The sequence below is a fragment of the Tachysurus vachellii genome, chromosome 1, assembly GCF_030014155.1.
Source record: "Tachysurus vachellii isolate PV-2020 chromosome 1, HZAU_Pvac_v1, whole genome shotgun sequence".
NCBI lineage: Eukaryota > Metazoa > Chordata > Actinopteri > Siluriformes > Bagridae > Tachysurus > Tachysurus vachellii.
In genome coordinates, this window is record NC_083460.1 from 34,087,620 (window position 1) to 34,104,606 (window position 16,987).

At 39.1% G+C, this 16,987-nt stretch overlaps 1 protein-coding gene across 1 annotated transcript in view; it reads right to left on the reverse strand.

Moving 5' to 3' along the window:
• minar1 (membrane integral NOTCH2 associated receptor 1) overlaps window positions 1–16,527 on the reverse strand; it is a 43,964-nt gene extending 27,437 nt beyond the window's left edge. The window contains exons 1-2 of the mRNA XM_060884144.1: window positions 16,277–16,527; window positions 13,527–15,805 (exon numbers count right to left, since the gene is read on the reverse strand). Of these exons, the coding sequence (XP_060740127.1) occupies window positions 13,527–15,761 (2,235 nt within the window). The 5' untranslated portion in view covers window positions 15,762–15,805; window positions 16,277–16,527. The remainder of the gene's footprint in view (window positions 1–13,526; window positions 15,806–16,276) is intronic.
• Between the last annotated feature and the right edge of the window lie 460 nt (window positions 16,528–16,987).

Consider the following 16,987-nt stretch of genomic DNA (forward strand, 5'->3'; position numbering starts at 1 on the left):
TAGCTCGTCGCCTAGAGAGACTCCTGCCTAAGGTCATTATATCAGACTAAACTGGATTTATTAAATCCCGCTATGGCTCCGACAATATACGTCGCTTTATGAATATAATACACCAATTGACTATAAATGGTGACCCAGCCGCTATAATATCTCTAGATGCAGAAAAAGCATTTGACAGGGTTGAGTGGAATTTTCTATTTCAAGTGTTGGATAAATTCAATTTGGGCGCTAACTACACCAGATTAGTGAGACTCCTTTACAATAGCCCATCAGCTGTGGTTAACACCAACGGGTTACTATCAAGTGGATTTTCGATCCAAAGAGGCTGCCGACAAGGCTGTCCCCTGTCACCACTCTTGTTTGCCTTGTACATCGAAGGGTGGATCAGTGCCCAACATGCAGCTCTATTATTGGGCTGCTCAGATTAAACAAATGCGTAGATGGTTTCTGAACGATACCAACTCCTTGTGGGTCAGTATGGAATCCTTTGCCTGTGCTCCAAGAATGCTAACATCTCTCCCATTTATTGATAACTTTAGAGAGGTCCCCCTAGTAGTTGAAAACTTTTTGTTATTTAACACCCTTTTGGCTTGGGAGGATGGCAGAAAGTATCTCCGTGTCCCCAAAAGTCTGACTATGCAATCCCCAATCACTTTGAACCCTGATTTCCCTGTCTCATTAGCCAATGTCGGGCTTCAGCCGAGGGGGCGGGTGGGGGTTGGTTAGTGCCCCTGTGACAACAAGCTTGGATCCCCTTGTGGCCCCCCTAAATGTGGAGTGTGAAATCATTTTTAGAAGACTTTTTTTTGCGATCACTGTTTTTTACATCCGTTATTAAACAGTGGCAACGCAGAACAGAAATCGAACCCACACATTTTCTATAGGTACTGCTTAAAGCGGAACACAACAGTATCGCAAAACATGCATCTGCAGGTTTTTTCTACTCAGAAGTTGGTGGAAGTTTTGCGCGAATATTATATAGAGCTGAGTAAAGTTGTAAATATGTTGTATTTGTATTAAATTCATTACAGAAGTAATACATATGTAAATGCATAACGTTAGATCAGCTAATCTCAATCTGGCCGTTTGTTAGTTTGTGGCCGTTTGAAAAGGGATACATTATATGATCAAGAAAGTGTTTTTACTGAGTTTTTTTACTCAGTAAACGAGTTGTAACATTAAATGTGTTTGACATAGTTAGTTACCTAGCAAGTCAGTTATTTTCAGTAAATTAATAAATAAACTTCTTGGTCCCCACTGCTTTTGCTCTATAGTTCTCACCAAAATGAATAGAGATAGAAGGACATCATGTCGTTCTTCCAAGGAAAAGATAAGGTAGACAGTGAGACAGAGCCAGATGGTTCAGGTAATAGTAATACCAACGAAATATTTTTGTATATAATTGTAGTAATAACAACAAAAAGACATGACAAAGAGTAAAAATGAGGGTGGTAAAATAAATATATAAATACATTCTCATCAGCAAATAATGGAAAACCGGAAAATACTAAGATAGACAGATGAAGTAATACGTGCACTTAAAACTTAATTCTCAATACTTATGTAAATGAAAACTATTTGCTGAAATGAAAAGGGTATACATACTTATATCTATAGGGCTGGCGATATGGCCGAAAACTGTATCACGATATCAGTGTTTCATATCGGTCAATATCGATAATTATTGAACTTTTTTATGGCACATTTAAAATAAGGACCAGGAGAAAAATATATTACAATTAAACATTTTTATTTTAAACTAAACCTTCCTCTTATCGTAATCCCTTCAGTTATTAAGACAAAAATGTCAACAACCAGGAAAACTCAAATAATTAAAATGTAAACATAAGTCTAAAGTCACAATGAACACTTGAACAATGAACACTCACTCTCCCGCTTATCCGAACTACCTCGGGTCACGGGGAGCCTGTGCCTCAGGCGTCATTGGGGATCAAGGCAGGATACACCCTGTACGGAGTGCCAACCCATCGCAGGGCACACACACACTCTCATTCACTCACACAATCACACACTACGGACAATTTGCCAATCAACCTACCATGCATGTCTTTGGACCGGGAGGGGAGGAAACCGGAGTACCCGGAGGAAATCCCCGAGGCACGGGGAGAACATGCAAACTCCACACACACAAGGTGGAGGCGGAATCGAACCCCCAACCCTGGAGGTGTGAGGCGAACGTGCTTACCACTAAGCCACGTGCCCCCCTTGAACAATGAACAATTATCTCTTAACATTTAAGGTGCAAAATGAAAGAAAATGTAAGAAATGCTTAATAAAGTGTAATAAAATAGTGCAAAGTGTTAAATACAAACATAGAGAAACCTGAGAATTTAGTGCAAGTTTAGTGCTAGGAAGTTCACTAGCTGTTCACCTTCTGGTGAATAAAGTGTTTTAAAATATGTGCAGTGTTTTTTAAACATAAATAAAACTGAGGTAGACTGAGATACATCCGTAACATAAAAAACAAACCTGATACCGTACAGTAACATAGTTTGAAATATAAAACCTGCAGAAATATGAAAAAGTAACTCGTTATTCTTACTCTAATCATACTTGAAGTTGAACTATTCAAGTATATTTTCGTAGACTTATAATTAGGGCTGTAGCTATTGAATATTTTAGTAATCGAGTATTCTACCAAAAATTTCATCGATTAATCGAGTAATCTGATAAAATGTATTTTTGCTTAATTAAAGAGCAATATTAAATATACAAGAGAAAATAAGACGGGTTTCTTAAAATGAACAACTAATTGGTTTCCTTTTTTAGAAAAATGAACTTTTATTTTTTAAATGCATAGTATGCAATGCATACAATATTTTCTATCAAAATAAACATTTATATATACTTGTACTATGAACAATGACAAAAAGTTGACTGAGAAGAATTAAGTACATTTAAGTGCCATACATTCTTTAAATGAACCCTTTTCTGAGATGCAAAAACAAAAAAATAAATTATTTTCAAATTACTTTTTTAAAGTATCAAAACTAAGGCATACATTAAAATAAATAGTAAAAATAATACAAAAATACTGCCTTTAAGTCATGCAACTTAACTTTCAGAACAAAGATTCAAAATCTACAGTTCAGGCGTAATATAAGCCTTTACTGTCTAATTTGGAATGCTTTGTGGTATTTAAGAGGCAAAAAACATGGACAGGAACTTGGACCTAGAGACCATGCATGGTTTCACACTGAGTGCTTTAAGCATATATATATTAATCAGAATATAAAACTCTCTCTCTCTCAATGTGTGTGTGCTTTAAAAGTCTTTAAAGCAGCATGTGATTGCAATGAAGAAAGGTAAACATATCAACATGCTCAGAACTGAGGCTTGCCCTGCGCTTTGAAGCAATGTTTCCTGCTGCTGAAAACAGACGCTCTGATGGTGTCCCAAACCTTGGACATTTTCTGTCGTTTTTTCCTGTTTCTTTCTTCTCTTTGCTCATTGACATTGTTATCGCGCCCTTCCATTTTGTAGCCCGCCCGCGCCCTCAAATCAAAAGACCAATAACTCCTCGCGTCTCCTTCCGCTTTTACGTAAGTGCGTTGTCACACACACACACGCGCGCACACACAAAATAATTGCACAAGAACGTGACGTGAGCTTTAGAATGAATTAAAAGAGGCTTCGAGGCAGAGGAATTTGCCTCAAATAACTTTTGTAATCGAGTTACTTGAGGAATCGATTTAGCCAAATTTATAATATCCAAAAAACTGCCGTACTGGCGAGCTGACTTTTCCTCATTTATTTACAATTTCCTCGCTCGCTGCAGCTCATTTTCTGCTCATCAGTCGCCGGTTAAGAGGAATCCAGCACCAGCACGAGACAACGATATGGTGCAACCAAACGTGATACTGTTACATGATTGGCTGTTAGAGTGTCACTCCCCAAGTTGCTAGGTTACCAGAGAGTGGGTGCCTTTGTTAATGCAACCAAACTTGCTTCGCAACCTGTTTTCTTCCGACGAAGAATAAAAAATATCGGACGTTTTATCGAGCATATTTTTTTATCGCTGTCGATCACGTGTCTATCACGATACATATCGTTATCGTTTTAACGCAAAGCCCTATATATATATATATATATATATATATATATATATATATATATATATACAGTATATATATCCTTGGCAGATATCAGCAAATCCCAGGAAGAACCACCTGTGCAGCCAATGATGAATATATACCCAAGAACTCTGATGGGGGACCGGATTACAGATTGAGCAATTTAGGTGTTATAAGTATTGAGTCAAGGAGGGCAAAGACCTTAAATCTAGATGAATTTGCTGATATTTTTGCAAAAAAAAAAAAACACAAAAATTGTAGAATACAGTTACTGTGACTGATACTGAATATGTAATGCAAATGTAAAAAATAAAATTGAAATGTAAATACATTGTTGAATGATTATAAACATGGTATTTTGCCTGTTAATGATGTTTGCAGAAAATGATATGACAACAATAAGGACTAAATGTAACTGGCCCCTCTAACAATACAACTGGCCCCAGCTTGGCCCCCCCAGTTGAAATGGTCTAGAACCGCCACTGCCGGTTTATTTTTAATGCCAGCATGCTTTGTTTCGAGGTGCCTTTTTAATTTGCAGGGCTTCATACTGTCGTTTGCCAGCACCTCGGCACACATGACACACTGAGGTCTCATATCAGCCGTGACTGTAAACCCAAACTGCAGGTATGCTTCATCGTACCTTCGAAGCTTTTTTGCAGCTGGTGGTGTGCCGGTTGGCTTGTTGGTCCTCACAAGAAATTTCTCCATTTTTGTTATGTGTTTTCAATATTAAAGTTTAGGCAATATGTAATGTGCGTGTGTGTGGCTATGTTGAGAAACGTATTGGGGGATAATCAGTCGGGACTTAGGCACAATCTTTAATAAAACAAACAAAATAATTATTTTGCAGACAATTCAGATTTTATTTTAGTACATAACGATTCTAGTCCGCACTGTAAACCAGGGCGGGAACGGCGGCGGCCATGCGCATGCACGATTCATTAGCAGCCTGGACGCGGAGGGGTGTGTGTCTCCTCTCTGCTCTGACTGCAGCGCGAGGCTACTGAGAGACTGACCGCCTGTGAGTGCTTTTGTACGGGAGAGGGGCTCACGGCAGCACCCGCTGCTCGTTGAGCACAGTAGGCCTAACTGCAGAGTGATTCGTGCTTTCGAGTCTCCAAACACCACAAAAGTCTCCAAAAACACCATTAAAAGTCGCTGGATTTGTTGTTTTGACAAAAAAAAGTCGCCAGGAGGATGATTTGTTTGTGTTATAATCAGTGCTTGAAGTTGCTTTCTTTGCATTGGCAAAATCATGACATTTTAACAGTGAAAAACAAAACTTGGAGATATTGCTGTTACAACAATTTATTGTTATTTATTAACAACATAAATGTATTTAAACATGTTTGTGTGTGCGTGGCTGCGTGCGTGTGAACATTTCTTTACAAAGACAACTAAACATTTTCTTTTTAGAAGTTGGTCATTAATAAACTTGATAGTCTTGAAATTTGTTAAGATGGTGTACAACAATTGCATCTAGATGGTAAACAACAAAAACAACCAAGAAAACAGTCCTGATCTTGTCTTTTCAGACATATTTCGATGTTTACAAGACAGCAAACATAAATAAATAAATAAATAAATAAATAAATAAATAAATAAGAAGGCAGCCTACACTCGGGTTTTACAGTTCAAGTCACTTACATTGTAGACATATTGACTGTTTTGGTCTATTTTAGCAGCGAAAATAGATCTGATGAATCCAAACAAAGATTTTGATGACAGAAGTTTAGTGATAAAAAAAAATGTAAGAATTTTTTTTTTTCAGATTTTATTTTTTCCCTCCCATTCTGTAGCCTACTCGCGCCCCCCGCGATAGTGGCGCACCCCACTGGTTGAGAAGCGCAGCTCTGAGAAGACTCTGGTTGCTCGTGAAGCTTGATCTTCCACACATCGATGAATGACAGATCATGATAAGATGGAATTGTTGAAGTTTAAATGCAGTGTGTGGCATACCATATGTGGAAGTATGTTTAACAGAAGTACTGTTAATTAGTCTGATAGCCTGAGGGAAAAAGCTATCCCTCAGACGGCTAGTGTGGGATCGGATGATGCGGAGATGTTTCCTTAGGGAAGCAGAAAGCAGTCTGTGGGACTGGTGGCTGGAGTAATTGATGATCCTCTAGGTTTCCTTATACACCGCCTGGTGCAGATGTCCTGGAGGGAGGGAAGCTCACCTCCAACGATGTGGCTGGCAGTTCACACAACCCTTTTCAAAGCTTTACGGTTGCCAGCGGTGCTGTTTCCAAACCAGGCAGTGGTGCAGCCCATCAGGATGCTCTCTGTAGTGGGGTTGTAGAATGTTCTGAGGATGCTGGGGCTCATTCCAAACTTCCTCAGCCGTCTCCGGAAGAAGAGGCCTTGATGTGCCTTCTTCAGCACTGCGTCAGTGTGTAGGTCCAGGTGAGGTCCTCACTAGTGTTAACGCTGAGAAACTTAAAGCGAGCAGATATTCGACATACAGGGGAAAGAAAACGATGTTGCAGTATGAAGCTAGTACATCCGGGGCTAATCAAGATCAGGGGAAGTGTCACCCTGGGCTGAGCAAATGGCGGCATGTTTGCAACAAGCGTGTTGCTGTAGTCGGTTAAAACCATGTGTGAATCATAAAGGGGGAAGCATTATACACCCCTGCAGCGCAATACGACGAGCATGTAGTATATACGCTAAATCCATGACTTTTGCGCATCTAAAATGTCCTTGATCCCTGGACGAAACCAACGTTCGTATGCCATCGTCCCAGACTTTTCAATGTGGGAATTGTTGTAGGTCATGCTAATGTGGTCATGTGGTGTTTCTCTCTCACAGCCGATCAACATAAATACATACGCAACCATAAAAACCACAGCTGAGGTTTTGATGTCGGTGTCTTCACTGTTCGGCAATATAGCCGAGATAGCTCGATTCGGCGAAACCTCTGTCATCTGCCTGGCTGTCGTCACCATTATTGTGCAGATTTTGTTGGTGGGTCTCCTTTTGTTCATGGGTGAGGATTGCAGCATTATTTCTTTTTCGGCCATAAAGGTGTATATATAGCAACAAGCTTTCCAGATATGTTCTGGCTGTTAATGTTTTCAGAAGGAACATCTGATTTATGGACTTTCTTTTTTCTTATCCCCTATCAGCATGCAAAGACCTGAACAACAGGAACAATTTGTTTCTTTTAGGAAAACTTAATTGGATTAATTTGGCAATTGCTATCGTGGTTTTTGTTTTGAACCTTGGTTTGACCATAATGGTCAGTACAGAAAGATCGCCCAAAGAACGTCCAAAATAAAAAAAAACAACAGCGTTTGATGTAATGTGTTCAATTTGTTTGTAATTTTTTAATGAAAAATTTTTAATGTAATTTGTTCAATTTGTTTATAATTTTCTTACAGAATGCCTATTAGCCATCCTTCCTGGGATTATTCCTATATTTACCTGAAGGCCATAACACCCATACTGTGTACACAAAGGAAATGAAGGTCCTTTGAACATGAATTAGGACATGAATTGTTAGCACAGGTTTATAATAATTATTTTGCAGACAATTCAGATTTTATTTTAATACAAAACGATTGTAGTCCTTCGTCAGTGTGTGTGTGTGTGTCTTAGTCGCGTGGGTGGTTTTTAGCTAAGTGTAGCTACTGCCTAGCAGTTTAAAAACAATATTGGCTAGGGCTGAGATTTGATCTAATCTTAAAAAAACTGTGGGATTAGTCTTTAAAAAGACTGTTGGGGTTTTGTAGTAAAGGCCTATGTAAATCGAGATTGATGATAACAGACTAGCGAGAGCTGGCACAAGCGAACCTGGCAAGAGACTAGACTAGAGTGAATGAAGAGCTATGTCGTGAGTCAATTTAAATGCAGTGATTTATTTTTGTGTGAGAAAAAGTGAAGAAACATTTACATTTACACCCCGCTCTGTAAACCAGGGCGGGAACGGGGCGGCCATGCGCATGCGCGATTCATTAGCAGCCTGGACGCGGAGGGGTGTGTGTCTCCTCTCTGCTCTGACTGCAGCGCGAGGCTACTGAGAGACTGACCGCCTGTGAGTGCTTTTGGACGGGAGAGGGGCTCACAGCAGCACCCGCTGCTCGTTGAGCACAGTAGGCCTATTTGCAGAGTGGTTCGTGCTTTTGAGTCTCCAAACACCACAAAAGTCTCCAAAAACACCATTAAAAGTTGCTGGATTTGTCGCTTTTGACAAAAAAAAAGTCGCCAGGAGGATGATTTGTTTGTGTTATAATCAGTGCTTGAAGTGGGGGATAACAGCATAGCGCGTCTCACAGCAACACTCACTGAATGATTCAGTGATTTGAACGAATCGGTTGAGTCAAAGATTCAATGACCCATTACCAAACATCTGTCTCATTCTTGATGAATCGGACGTTTTAACGAATCGTTTGAATGAACGACTCAATGACTCGCTTAATAAAACCGCTTATCACCTGTATTTCCGCGCTGACTATCGACAAACTATCGACAAACAAGATTTTATTTTTCCCTCCCATCCTGTAGCCCCCCCGCGATACTGGCACGCCCCACTGGTAGAGAACCGCACAGCTAATATAATGAATATATTTGTGTTGTCTCTTGTATTCTTGATCTATCTATTAGCCAGCACACGTACGTTTTCAGAGGCTTTGCCTACGCTAATAGGCTGTATGCCTGTCAAGCACATCACACCACTGAACTCAAGGAACAGTTTGAGTTTCGGTTTTGGCTCAGTAAGGAATGAATGTTTTGTTCTTACAGTAGCTAGAGTGGAGATGACAGCTCTGTCATGGCATCACACCTGCTGAGAGATCATTTGCTCACAGAGACAGTTTTCTTCATCTGCATGAGTGTTTTCATAGACTAGGGCCTTTATGTGTTTTATTTTGTGTGTGTGTGTCCGTGTGTGTCTCCGTGTGTGCGTGCGCGTGCGTTTGTGTGCATGCATGCGTATGTGTGTATGCTAGAGAATGAGTGCAATCTAATAGTTCTGAGATTTTAACATATTACCATACTTCAAGGTCAAAGCCAAGATTATTTTAAGACAGATTTTTTTTAAATAAATTACTTTTTCTTTTAAATAATTTGAATATCAATTTCCATTGTTGTTATAATTTCATGTCAAATCATACAGGCACGCCACGTTTCAATACCTCATCTAACTGCTGCTACTACTTAAGTTAGCATATGTTTACAATTGCTGTATTTGCACAGTGTCAGCTCTATTTTGTGCATTTGTCTTGTAGTGTTTTGTATTATCTGTTTGCACTGTCGGTTGTCTCGCACTGTTGCACTTTACAGTATGCGACTAGGACTTAGGTCTTTAGTTCTGTGTTGTTTTATGCAGCTCTATGTTGTTTTGTGTTGCACCATGGTTCGGGAGAAACGTTGTTTTATGTACTGCGTCAGCTATATATGGTTGAAATGACAATTAAAGCTTCTTGACTTGACTTGACTAGCTTCATAATAGACTCTGATATCATATCCAGAGTACCTTTATGATCCAAAATATAGCAAATCCAAACACTAAAGTAAATTTGATCAAATATTATTTGCTAACTATTCTTGCCAATTTACTGTTGTAGGAGGTTTTCCAGCTTACTCAGGCAAATAGGAATTTGTGTGTGATGGGAGTCAAAAAAAGTTAGGTTATGCAATTAGAATCTTTTAGTAACTCATAGGTAACTGCAAATAAAAAAGTGCTTTATTAACAACTATAATATTCCTAAAAAAAAAAAAACCAAGAACTAGTTAATCACTCAATACGTATGTTAGTCGTAATCAGTAATTACTGAATCTTACATTTCCCTACATTCTTCATTATGGGTTTTTTATTATAATTACTAAATTAATTACTGATCATGCTTGTGGAAACTAACTCTGTCTTGTTTATGGTGCAGAAATGTTCTGTTTATTGCTCCTTATACCCTCATATTTTTTTAATATGGCTAAGATACTTATGATACTACATTCCTGTCTTGCTCCATAGTTTACCTCTAAGAAAAAGATTAGCATTATAGGTGTCAATGACAGTGCTATCAAAATTACATGTTTATTTATGTGTACAAACATGCCAGTAATTTCATTTCAGTGAGATATTACACATTAAAAAATAAATAAATAAAACATCTTGCTAATTACTTTTGGGCAATAAGGTATAAGAGCAATGCAATAACACTTTGTTTTTGTGTAGCATGTTGTCCTCATGTCACAAATAAAATGCAGTTCCTTCTGTGTTTTGAATTTCATCATTTTTTCCCTAGCATGGTAGCATTTCTATTGTGTATTGAATCTTCTCGATTATAATTATACAGCTAAAAAAAAAGTGTTTTTTACTGCTGCATGAGATAAGTGATTTGCAATGTACGAGAAGAATCTCATGTTATTATTTTAGAGAAATGTAAAGCAGTAGCATATTTGTCTTTCTCAGAGAAACCTATACTATAATTCTGTTAATCAGATAAGCTTTAGGAAGGTTTGAGAAACTGACTGCTGTATTTTTATTACTTCAGTCATATGAAAATATTGTGATATGTGATTATGTGATAAAAAGTTTACTGTGAAAAGAAAATGTAATACTGATATATGCCTTCTTTGAAGTTCCTCTGTGTGTGTGTGTGTGTGTGTGTGTGTGTGTAAGAGATTGAAAGTAGGAGAATACGGCACTGTTTGGACCTTTCCTTGTCTTTAAAGACATTCAGTTAATAAACTAAATGCTCTCTGGGCATAGGAGCATTGCCCTATGAACTCTGTGTGTATAATTTCGTAGCCTCAAACCCCTGAACAAAACATGCCTCTTATTTTATAACAGGAACCAAAATGATTATTGTAGTTTTACATAACCCTTGAAAAAGGGAAACAATAAAATGCTAAACATCCCAGTGCCCTATTAGACAAAATCATCTATACAATGCGGTGCCGCGACACACACACTCACACACTATTATTTTCTCCCAGTTGCATTACTGCGTGCGAGTTTTGATTAAGTATTTGTTCCCTGAGGTGCCGTTCAGAAAGATGAATCCGGGGCTGAGGGACCCGTGAGACGGAATTTATGGCAGCGCTACATTCATCAACTCCACAAAAGACGAGTGAGAGAAGAGAGAGTCACAGAAGCTGGCTGCCCTCCACTCAGGCAAACACAGAAGAGAGACAGAAAGAGAAAGATAGCATAAAATAGAAAATGTTCAAAAGAACAGCAGAATGTTCATGCATCCACAAACTTATGTAAAACCAATTTAGCTTCCAAATGATCAAAACCAGAGGAATATATCATTAATGTCTACTTGTGCCTACAGACCTCATCTGTTGTAGCTATTACACATTTGGCTCATAGCCAACTAGTTAAGCATACATTCTGGCCAGAGCTCAGTGAGTCTGTCATTAGCTATGTTTACTTGCAAAGAGTTTCACCAATTTAATCAGGATTCATTGCAGATGTTTATACTGTAAGTATCCTAAACAAGACTCTCTGTAGACTTTGTGTATGTATATGCGTGTTACATTTAATCTGTTACTAACATATGTGCATGCATGCCATGAGGTTTAGTGTCAATATTACCATGACAGGGAGAAGCAAATGAGATTGTGGGCTTTTAAATTGTGATTATTATACAAACAACTTGAAGACAATTGTATAACGTAGATAAACTGGACTGTAGAAAACAGGACAAATGACCAGTAGATGTTTTTCTAATCTTTTCAAAGCCTGTGCATATTGTACCCTTAGGTGGATTTTACACTGGGCATGTTTGCTCTGGTTCAAATGTGAGTGTGATTGTTCCTGGCACTGCCTGCAGAGTTGGTCTGGTTTCAGACTCACTTGTTTTTATTGAAACATGTGCTTTTGCTTTCACATTACATCATCAGTAACACAGTGGAGAAAACAATGCAACTCCATATCATATATTTATTTGTTTTATTTTGTTGCTCTAATGCGCAGTAAGGCATCACACCTTTTCTGTGTCCTACAACTTTCCCCTGCCACTCATGGTACACATGTGTGGAAACTAATAATGTCGTCATCGGCTAAACTACATGTGCAGGTTACTTTATTTCTTGAACAAATGCGGACCCGAGTACAAGTTCTCCAGTAACCTGGCAGAGTAAAAGTCCATTTTGAGCCCTGTTCTTGACTGAATATAGTGAAACTTGCTGGCGTTTTGGCTGTTGTACCATGTGCCACCAGATTCTGTGCGTTCTCAGTGCTTTTCTGCTCATCACACTTATAAAACGTTGTTATTTAAGTCACCATAGCCTTCCTGTGTGGTCATCCATCTGCAGAACCTCTGCTATCTGGATACATAGTTATGAATAATTATGAACCTTTAATGAAGGTTTTTACCCCTATTTTTATGCTAACAGATTCTGCATCCTTTATGTACCATGTACACCATGTACACTGTTTTATTGCACAAGAAGCACACCATGACCTAAACACACATGCACAGTCAGATGTTGCAGGCAAAAGTAATCATACAAAAAAAATTCCATGACTAATTTTCTTAATTTTATCAGATTTATAAAAGGTTTAGCTATCTCATTTAATGACATAGGTATGTCTTTTGTATTGGTATCAACTGTTTTTTTAATTTCCCAATTAATGTGTATACATTAATACAGAATAATAGCACATATTACAGCAATTCATGTACACTGAGAAGGGAAACAAGCCTTGACTAAGCATTAGCTACACAATGCAACTTGAAGATACAGAAGACTCCGAATGTCACAAGTCAGGTCAAGACACTAATTCAATTAAGTCTCACAATGAAACGTCATTACAAAACTCTTGACCTCAGCCACAGCAGAGGACATAATAACAATTACCATCCGTTTCCATCCATGCAGCAGAAATCAATGGGTACTGTAGTTCCCCCTGTATTTTCATCAGATGATTTGCATCCAAGATTTGCTGTGCGCTACTGCCCTTTGTTTACGATGATGGATGTGTTAGCTTAGAAGGTGGTAAAAGCTCTATTCTTCAAAAGCCTTTCACCAACAGCATGCCTAATAATCTGACTATATTTATCTTTCAGCTCACTTTCCCTTTAGAAAGCTGCTCTCATTTGTTTCTGTGCTCATAAAATAAGCCAGAGTTTTTTGTTGTAGTTTAATAAAGGAACATTAAAATGCCTTACTGTAGCATAAGGCATTTTTCTCAGTGCAACACAAAAGTCATTATAAAGATAGTAAATTTCATGGACTTTCAGTCAAAACATAATCAGGAAATATGCTGGCTTGTGATCATTAGTTCAGGTAGATTATATCTTCTGTCGTTCATTCAGTCAAGCTTAGGTACGTCTTGTGTAACTACAAAAATACTTAGAGAATGTTAACATTTTGCTTTTTGAGGATACTGAATTTACCTTGTAAGCAAAAATAAATAAATAAATACAATTCCCAACAGAGTAATTTATTAGTAAATAAATAAAAGAAATGTATTACCTCTTTGGATTTCCTATGTCTGTCCTTGCCTTCCCCATGCCTGTCCTTCTCTTTTACATCTTCTCCTGGATGGCTTGAATAAGAGACTGTTCTCCAGTCTCGAGGAGAATTGGTAATGCTGGCCACTTTGGACTCTGTAGCACTGTTTTCCTCATTCAGTGACCTGGAGGACCTGCGAGTAAACATGCTCTTCTTTAGTGCCTTCACCCTCAGGCTTTCACTTCCACTAGCATCCGAGCAGCACCAGTCTTTGTTAGTGTCCACTTTGACTGTGTGACCTGTAGTGTGGCACTGGAACATGTGTGGCGAAAGGTTTATATCCGTCTGAATCTGTGCCATGCCACCTTCACTAGACTTCCCATTTGCTTCTGGCTCTTGGATCTTCTCATCCAGCTTGGTGAGCTTGGACAGAACCTGTGAGATCTCGCCACGCACTCCTGAGAGTGATTCAAGCTTCTTCTCGATTTCACCAATCCTGAGGACCAGTTTGCATACGCTTGCTTTGAGCTCATCGTCAGTGTTCTCCAGGGAGTGGAATAAATTATCAAGTTTGCTGGCAGACTTGCCTAGTTTGATCGTGTTTCTTTCAGGTGAGCTATCACCATCTGACTTTGTCACCTGAGAGAGCGAGCCATTACTGTTGTAACAAGATGACTGCGGTATCCCAATAGAGTCGCATATGCTCATGTCGTCCAGAAAGCGAAATATGTCACTAATGTCATCACTTACGATCTCAGGCTCCTCGGCTGTGTGTTTAAAAGGTGGTCTCTCCCCGTACTTGTGCATGCTGTAATCTTTCCGTTTCCTCTGTTCTGACTGGTCAGTCTGAGTCCCTACACTAAGACCATTGTCAATGTTAGCAGTCTGGAGCGATGGACAGTTGATGCTCTTGTCTTTATATCTCTTTCCTCCTTCTCTCTTTTCAGAACTCGGACCACAACCAACAGAAGCCATTTCTTTGATCTTTTGTCCGCTGGACTTCTTGGAGAAGCCTGACGGAGAGGCTGTGGGCTTCTCTTTGGCACACTGAAAGTGCTGTTCGTTTTCCATCATGCTAGTATGGCGGTGATTGTCTACTGGCACCTTATGGTTTAAAAAGGATCTCTCGAATTCAGAGCCCTCATCTGCGTTCAGGCTTAAGCTTTTGACAGGCCAGGCAGGCTGCCTGCTCTGTCTCCCCGAAGTCCTCTTGATGTTCACACACTCGGTGACCGTCGTTGGACCAAAATATGTGGATGCCTGCAAGTCGTCTAGACTCTCGTGCTTCACTCGCCCTTTGCTTTGTATAGGTGAGTTGACCGGTTCGAAATAGGGGTTGCTATATGGCAGCTCAAAGCTGTGATTAAAGAAAGTTGGAGGCTTGTGCAATTCCCTCCTGTGGTAATCTCCACTGTCTCTGGCACTGGCTTTAGATTCAGAAGTGATCACATGAGGCGAAAAGGCAACAAGGTTGTGAAAGTCCTCCTTAAAAATGTTCCGCTTTTGCACACAAGAGTGCACACCAAAAGTCTCAGAGTTAGGCAGAAAAATTTCCTTACCACCCGGGTTGATGTGCAGCGAGTCGTGGTCGGTTGTGGACTCGCTGTCGATCTCCATGGGGAAGTAGGTGCTCTGCATCTCACACGGAGGAGGACTGGAACTGGCATACTGAGGCAGATGCTGCAGCTTATCCAGTGAAGCTGCTCTACATTTAAGATCCTTGTTGACTCCCAGGAGAAAATTGGGCTCTGAAGATGGTATAAAAGGCTGACAGCTGTTGCACTCAGATTTGGGGCAGGGTGAGTTCCGAGAAGCACGATGACCCCTTCTGTCTATGTGACCATACACACTTTCACACTCGTTGTATTTGTACACATCTGTATCAGACCTGCAAGACTCAAAGGATTGGTTTTTATGAAACTTAGGTTTCTGGCTAACCGGTAGCTTGTCTTTGGCCATCCCACCATTCATCTGGATGAGGTTGAACATGGTCACAATGTCTGCAGCAACCATAAGCTTCTTAGACTGCTGATCTTCTACTGAACACCTCATTTTGTCCTTAAATAAGGTAGCAGGAAAACTAGGATCCAAACATGCTGTGTAAAATAATAAGCTTCTCAGTTTTGCCAGATGAACCAGGTCAAAACGAGCACACAGAGACTTACACAGATCCTGATAGGATACAGTGCTATACTTGGTGTCTAGTTCCTCCAAAATCCTCACAAGAAAAATAGAGTATTCGGGCACTGCGTCCATTATGGTGGTTGATGTTAGTCTTATCTTAGAGAAGAGATGATAACCTGTATGGGGAGACAGTTGGGATTAGTGACAGGAGATACAATCTGGCTGCCTGCAGAGGTTAACTGGAGCCCCGTGTAACCCTTATCAAAGTATGCACAGAAAAATTGAAATAAATGAAAAAGAAAAAAAGGTTTTTTTTAAATAAATAAATAAATAAATTTGAGATTGAACTTAAGTTGAGATGTTTGTAACATTTATTATACTAAACCACATAACACAGCAACAGTGGACTTATATAAAACAAAAATAAAATAATAATAAAATGATTAGCAATGTTGTAAATATTCTGTTTCTGTATATATGCAGAATTCAGAGGATCAATCAAATATTGAATACAGTATAATAGTTAGATCAGATATAGGACCTCTAATAAATAGACGAATAAAAGCCTTTAATTACTGCACAAATATCATTAAATTATTTTGGCAATAAAATTCACAGTCAACTAATAAAAAGAAGAAAGGATATACCTATTGCACAATCCCATCTGCAGTCATGTGCATGGAAAAAAATGATTGCTTAGTATCCGGATGCATTTCGGTCGCCGTTTCCTTCATGGTTGTGCATGCATGTGGAATGAAGTAGAGGATGAGAGCTGTGATATCGTTCCCATGCCTGTGCTCCGTTTGCAGACTCGCTCGCTTGGGCTTTGTTGTCTCTACAGTCCCGGGTTTGCGGCGGAGTATGGAACGCCAAACGGCTCAGAAACGTGGGAAAAGTCTATATTGGAAAAAAAATAAATAAAAAAAACCCTGATTTTTACATAGGTGTGGTGGTCTGAGTTCACATGGTCAAATTTTGTCATCTTATACTTTGTAAAGCTGTGAAAACTACAACATTTCTATTTTGCATGTTTCTCAAACAGATATAAGGTATTGCATTTAAAATCAAAAGTGAATCGAATCGAATGGAAACTTTTGTTCCCGTTCAACTGAAAGATGCCAATTTAACAATATTTCTATCAAATGTTCAAGCTTAAAATATCTGATTATCAGCATCATCCACATTCACGGTTACTGCTCATCATCTGACATAAATGTCGCTTGCAGAATTTGATAAACTGAAACCTAGTCACTACTTACATCAGTAAGGAAATAATCACTGTTCTGTTAGCTAATTTTATTGTTCCATCCCTCCATCCATCTATTATTTCTACTCCAAAACAGTGTTGCAGAGAGGAT